The following is a 7351-nucleotide window of genomic DNA, read 5'->3' on the forward strand; positions in this document are numbered from 1 at the left end:
CACTCTGGTGACATTTTTGACACCAGTCTCGATCTCGATGTGAAATACAGAAGGAGATTGTTGAGTGTGACCCACATGATTGATTGTTTGAACGCCAGTGGGTTGAACATTACAGTTCCCGTCACAGTTGGGAACGCACAGTTTAGAAACACATCATTTCAATAGGGTCTTTGATACGTTTGCATCAAAAGGCAAATTAGTCCCAGGGACGATTCCCTTCTTATTATCATGCCGATCGTTCCAGTGATTCGCTGCTGGATATGTCCATGAACAAAGCTGTAGCTGCAATATTCACCCCAGCACTCGATACAACACTGACGAGAATGAACATTTTTGCTACGTGCTATTTCTCTCCTCTGGTATGTGAAGGTATCCTCATGAGTCACGCAAAGCTACTGAGGTGGAATAAACCTTGCTCATAATCATTTAAATATATTTTTATTCAAACGGCTTCGCAGATAATTGGCAAATTTGAACTGTACCTTTAATTGATAATTAAATTCGTGATTCAGGCATGAACATGCATGCAAACTGAATTGAATCACCAAAGTCTTCAGAGACGGAAGCATGTTTATGGGCACCGCTGGGAACAAATGTAAACATCGATCCTGCTCCGCATGAGGTCAAGAGCTCTCTGTTGTACGTAGCTTTGAATGACAGATACTTGACTAATAAAGTCTAACCTAAAACAGCAAAGCGAATCAGGACCACTATGAGCTTTATAAACAGACATATTTTATCGGGCTGGCTTATCAAGATGGGAAAGCATGTTTGAATAAACACTGTGACTGTGAAATATATTGAAATGCAGAAATAGTTGCTAATTGAGGGGAAATGCTCCACGGACCATTAAATCTGGATCCAAAGCATTTATATTGGCTGTTGTATTTGTGTCATGATCCTCTGTTAGTTGCAGGATGACCGTGATCATGTCAGCTACATATTCAGCAGTGTGACGTTTTTAAAGAGAAAAAACCTCACTGAAGCGTATTTGATTACAGAAAACATTTGTTAAGATCAACAGTTGTTAAGACGCTAAGTGTGTATAGGCTTCTATTGATCTTTGTGGTCTTCCCCATGTGAGTCCAGTGTGTATTCTTTGTCTTTGTGGTCTTCCCCATGTGAGTCCAGTGTGTATTCTTTGTCTTTGTGGTCTTCCCCATGTGAGTCCATTGTGTATTCTTTGTCTTTGTGGTCTTCCCCATGTGAGTCCAGTGTGTATTCTTTGTCTTTGTGGTCTTCCCCATGTGAGTCCATTGTGTATTCTTTGTCTTTGTGGTCTTCCCCATGTGAGTCCATTGTGTATTCTTTGTCTTTGTGGTCTTCCCCATGTGAGTCCAGTGTGTGTACCCTTAGTCTTTGTGGTACAGCTGGATATTTTACAGTTGTTTCAAAAGTCAAATGTAAGATGTCTCCATCGCCACGTCTCCCCCGGCGTCTGGATTGATGCTTATGTGGTCCAACAGCTCTGCTTGCTGTCACCTACCACCCCCTCACCCCTCTCACCCCCACAACCCCCGCACCGCAGAGTATGGCAGAGAGAAACACCAGTCTGAGAAAATGGGAATCCACTGAACACTTTTAGTTCAGTCCACCCACAAGTCCAGGGAACCTTGATAGACAATTACACCCCTCCCCCACAAACACAAACATATACACACACACACACACACACACACACACACACACACACACACACACACACACACACACACACACACACACACACACACACACACACACACACACACACACACACACACACACACACACACACACACACACACCTCTGTCTGCATTTTGTTCCTAGCAAGGCTGGCTCTCCTATTCTCCTGGGTTTCAAGAATGATGTTCCATCCATAGCTATTCAGGATGAAGACAACAGGAAAGGAACGGGTTCTCTTATTCCCTCGATGCAAAGTCTTTTTGAATCCATTATTAAATGATGGACCATGATGAAAATGCTCTACACTGGTTCTTTCAGAAAACGCATTTGGTCGGGGCGATTAGGCGATTCTTTGTAGTTGTTTTGTTGTTTTAAGTCAGTGGCTGCAATCGAATTGGCTATGCATCTATTCAGCATGAGGAAAGAAAGTCAGTCCATCTCATTCACGGGCCGCTGTTCGAAGGTCCTGTTTTCATCCAATAGACATTATCCTTTGTTTCCTTCATTACAAGACCCTTTCTTCCATTACTTTGTTTCCGACCAATAATGAGCTCTGTAATGTCGCCTTCTGTGTCATTGTTCGGGGTAACGAAGAACCCTCAAGACAGCCCTTTCATTCTCCGTCCAGGCCTTCACAGTACATTTCCAGCTCCTATAAAAAGGACCTCCATTCTTCTTTGTAACCGGAGAACTTCAATTCTTTATGAAAAGACGATCAAAGCAAAACCCCATTAATCATTGAAGTTCCTACACTGCTCCTCTCCACCCGATTGGAACGACTCCCGAATCCCAGACGGGGAAAGGGGATTGGGGTGTGGGCTGTTGGCCTGCTTCGCCCAAACGGCGGCAGCCTCAAAACTCGGTGGTGGAGATCAGGGTGATCTCCGACTGCAGGTCCTGCTGGATCCGCCTGGCGCCGCCGAAGCCGCCGGAGGAGGCCGGCTCCATGCCTAGTCACGCCGGGTTCTTCCGGGCGTCCGACGGGGCGCACACCGACACGGGCTCCCTCGGGGCCTGGCGGCCGCGGCCCAGGCTACGCGGGTCGGCGCCGGGCCGGCAGGGCACGCAGAAGTCCCGGAAGCAGCGCTTGAAGTTCTCGTCCAGGAAGGCGTAGAGCACGGGGTTGAGGCTGCTGTTGGTGTAGCCCAGGGCGATGCACAGGTGCCACACGGCCACCACGAAGGGGTTGCGGTTGTCCACCTCCACCAGGGTCTTCACGATGATGAAGATGTGGATGGGCGTCCAGCACACGATGAAGGCCGCCACGATCACCAGCACCATGCGGGTGATGCGCCGCATGTTGCGGTCCTTCTCCTTGGAGCCCGAGAGCAGACGCACGCTGCGCAGCCGCAGGATCATCAGGCCGTAGCAGCCCGTGATCACCATGACGGGCCCCACGAAGGCGAAGATGAACACGCAGATCTTGGTGACCGTGTCCCAGTACCAGTCGGGGTCGGGGAACTTCAGCATGCACAGGGTTTTACCTGGAGGGAGTGGGGGGGGCAATCAGGGCGAGAGCAAGGGAGGTGTGTGTGTGTGTGTGTGTGTGTGTGTGTGTGTGTGTGTGTGTGTGTGTGTGTGTGTGTGTGTGTGCATATTTCAGAGGGTCTCTTTGTGTGTGTGTGTGTGTGTGTGTGTGTGTGTGTGTGTGTGTGTGTGTGTGTGTGTGTGTGTGCATATTTCAGAGGGTCTCTTTGTGTGTGTGTGTGTTTGTGTGTGTGTGCATGTATTTCAGAGGTTCTGTGTGTGTGTGTGTGTGTGTGTGTGTGTGTGTGTGTGTGTGTGTGTGTGTGTGTTTGTGCGTTTGTATCAGAGTGTGTGAGTGTGAGTGTCTATGTGCACAAGCAACACTAGCAAAACATGTCACAACACAAGCAAAGCACAAAAATCGGGAGATGACATTCTTAAGATGTCTATACGCGGCAAGGGAAGATCAAATCACAGTTATCACGCAGGCCATCATCTAACGTAACAGCCCGGGCATTGTGAAATGTTAACAATCCCCGAGACGACGACGACGAGACAGACATCAGGAAGCGTTTGTCAAATCAAAGTCAGCTTCATTGCCAATTCCAACCGACGTACAAATAGAATGATCAAAAATGTGTTGGTCTCTGACCCACTGTGCATTAAGTATAAAACGATCAAATTAGGTAAAATGAAATAAAATTCATAAGTAATATTTAATTTATTTAATAAATAAATTCTCACCACTGTCCGTCACCTTGGTGACCGCCATGACCATGATGGGCACGCCGATGGCCGACGACAGCACCCAGATCAGCACGTTGATCAGCTTGGCCTTGGCCGGCGTGCGGAAGCCCAGCGCGCGCACGGGGTGGCACACGGCGATGTAGCGGTCCACGCTCATCATGGTCAGCGTGAAGATGGAGGTGAACATGTTGTAGTAGTCGATGGCGATCACCACCTTGCAGAGCGCCTCGCCGAAGGGCCAGGTGTTCATCAGGTACTTGGCGCTCTGGAAGGGCAGCGTGCTGGTGGCCAGGGCGTCCGCCAGCGCCAGGTTGAAGATGTAGATGTTGGTGGCCGTCTTCAGCTTGGTGTACCTGGTGGGAGGGGGGTGGAGGGGGTGGGGGGGGGGAGGAGGTGGGGGTGGAGGTGTGGAGGTGGGGAGGGGGAGGGGTGGGAGGGGGAGAGGTTCGGGGTTGGGGTGGGAATGGGAGGCGGTTTGGGGGAGGTGGAGGTGGGAGGGAATGGGGGAGGGTGCAGTAGCTATAATGAGTACTAATGGGGCATTGAATTCCCTTTCATTGACCGTGCAGACTGGATTCGTTATTGATCTGAACTGCTGTCGCACAGTTTACAAGGGATATAGACGAGCATGTGCATCGTGAAGAAAGCATCTTAACCCACAGTAATATTTCACTACGGCCGGCTCCCTTGAACAGAAAGGTACTTGCATGTGTGTGTATGTGTGTGTGAGTGTGAGTGTGAGTGTGAGTGTGAGTGTGAGTGTGAGTGTGAGTGTGAGTGTGAGTGTGAGTGTGAGTGTGTGTGTGTGTGTGTGTGTGTGTGTGTGTGTGTGTGTGTGTGTGTGTTCAAGGGAATTCTGGTTCCCCTTCCATTCACCCGTAACGATTATTTCAGCTCAATAATTTCCCACGGATGTAATAGAACCATGAGAGAGGTTGTTAGCCTACATATTGATCTAGCAGCGGGTCATATTTTACCACAGCAGAACGCACGCGGGGGCCTCGTGAGATCCCGCGTTCTCTCTCTCCTGTCCAACGGCAGACGCCTTAACGACCCAGGCACAGCTCAAGCATCCACTAAGGTACAATGATCCTGACACACACACACACACACACACACACACACACACACACACACACACACACACACACACACACACACACACACACACACACACACACACACACACACACACACACACACACACACACACACACACACACACACACACGTGTGCATGGCTACAGTGCCTCTGCCTCTGAGCAGATGTGTGGTTGCAACACATGTGACATTCGGATTGCATTCGGATGAGGCTACTGGCTCCCCGCAGAGCCCTGCCAGGGGAACCGGAAAGGCTTCAGTTTCTTTTGAAGAGTGTATTGTTGAAGGTTGTTCCTGAAAGACCACACACACACACCAACAATATTGGGAACAAGTGTTAGCAAGAGCCATGCAAACCCTGCTTTATTGCTTGAATTGGCCTCAGGCAGCAGTATGGCACCAAACAATGATTGTTCACCTTCTTAGAAAATACACTACAGCCCAATAAGAACAGCTTCCAGGGGGGCTGCTCTCGTACGCTGTTATAATATAACGCATCAGGCGGAAAGTCATTGTCTCGTGTTTGGCGTGGTTGCAAACTTAAACCGGTCATTAGGGCTGGGCGATTAATCGAACGATTAATCAAACGATTACAAAACTAATGTGATTGACTTAAAAAAAATAAATAAATTGAACAGCTGCATACATATCTGTACATTGTTTTAGATTTGAATTTTTTTCTTTTTGACCATTTTTTGTATCTCTTTAAGGCAAAATTTCAAAGTTCTCAGATAACAGTGTTTTTTGGGAGAGACATGTTGAATAAATACATCATATTTTCAACCTCCAAAGTAATCGTTTGAATAATCGTGATTTCAATATTGACCAAAATAATCGTGATTATGAATTTTTTACCATAATCTAGCAGACCTACCTGTCATTGTATATCAGAAACCAGTCAGTATATGCCACGGTGTGATACAGCGTGACCTATTCACTTCACAGCTGTACGTAAGAGAGGGAAGATTACTTTTTAAAATTGCTCATTTTGAAATCCTGCAGAGAAATAACTGGTCTCCCTCATTGTTGGAAGAAATACCCCACCACCATCTATCAGCCCTCATTTTGTTTAAAACCCATTGAATCTGAGAGATCTTACGTAATGCATTTAACAGATAAAGGGACCATTCTGACCTAGTTATCCAGCAATCTAATTATTTTCTCTGCCACAATCACAAATATAATTGTCATATCCTTACTAACGCATTCATGTTCACAGCTACAATGGGCTTTTTTAAAGTCATTTTGGGCCAATTGAACATTTAGAATCCAGCAATTGTTAATATCATTCATGAAGCACTGTTCATCCTACAAGCGATAAGAGGAAAGGCAGCAATATACGCACAAACAAACAAACCATATGCTCATATATAGATATTGAATACCCAACACATTAATATTTATAAAAGCACAATATGAAAACTGCTCCTGCTCCATCAGTTAGAGTCTCTATCTCAGCAACTCCTCCTCCCACCACCTCCAACACCAAAACCATTACCACGGCACCACCCCCAACACCACATGAGGTGCAACAACACAGCACGAACCCCAGCAGGAGTTTGGAAGAAAAGATCAGAAAATAGAAAAAGATAAAAAAACCTCTTGAGGACGCTATGATACGGGAGGTGTTCACAAACGACTTCCATCAGACGAAAGAAAGATGGCTCAATAGTGCAGGATCACTACTACATACTTTGAGGCGTGGGTGCATTTCCCAGAGAGTTTGTTTCATTCCCTTGGCAGATTCATACCCATAATTGAGCTGCATTTGGAAGCTCCCTTGTGACTTAAGTGCACCACTTTTCATGTCCCTACGAAGTAGGAAGATCTGTCACGCAGACAGCGAAGACTCAAGGTGTCTAAGTCCTCTTAATGGAGCGACTGAAGTGCTGGGGATGACCAAGAAGGCTTTGAATGAATTGCATACTATGCATAGTAGCGGAGGATTGTGGAAGACAACAGGGAGTATAGCGTCTTCGTTTAGACTTTTATGTCATGTGACAGGAGTCAAACCAGGACAGCATTTGGGACTGAGAGGCGAGTGTATTTTGGAGACGTGGCTGAGCAGGCAGTAGGGCTGAACGATTTGGGAAAATAATCTTTTTGCAATTATTTAGACCAATATTGCGATTACGATTTAGCATGTGATTTCAATAAGTTCCTTATGTTCTGTATTAATCACTAAACACGAGCAATAAATCATTCTAAAGTCTGACCAACACCACATTGGAAGCAGTCAATAAAAACTGCTCTTTCCTTTAGGCCAGGCCTATGTGTTGAGATTAATTGATGCATGAATTTATATCATAACATCTTTATTTAACTATTGAATTGCAAAAGAAAAATAAATACGAATCTCACTGATGTCCA

The 7351-nt window shown here is 46.4% G+C and overlaps 1 protein-coding gene across 1 annotated transcript in view; it reads right to left on the reverse strand.

Moving 5' to 3' along the window:
• Nucleotides 1-2620: 2620 nt before the first annotated feature.
• oprd1a (opioid receptor, delta 1a) overlaps nucleotides 2621-7351 on the reverse strand; it is a 9814-nt gene continuing 5083 nt past the window's right edge. Inside the window, exons 2-3 of the mRNA XM_056582155.1 lie at nucleotides 3878-4233; nucleotides 2621-3150 (exon numbers count right to left, since the gene is read on the reverse strand). Coding sequence (XP_056438130.1) covers nucleotides 2621-3150; nucleotides 3878-4233 — 886 coding nt within the window. The remainder of the gene's footprint in view (nucleotides 3151-3877; nucleotides 4234-7351) is intronic.

The sequence above is a fragment of the Gadus chalcogrammus genome, chromosome 22 (assembly GCF_026213295.1).
Source record: "Gadus chalcogrammus isolate NIFS_2021 chromosome 22, NIFS_Gcha_1.0, whole genome shotgun sequence".
NCBI classification, from domain to species: Eukaryota; Metazoa; Chordata; class Actinopteri; order Gadiformes; family Gadidae; genus Gadus; species Gadus chalcogrammus.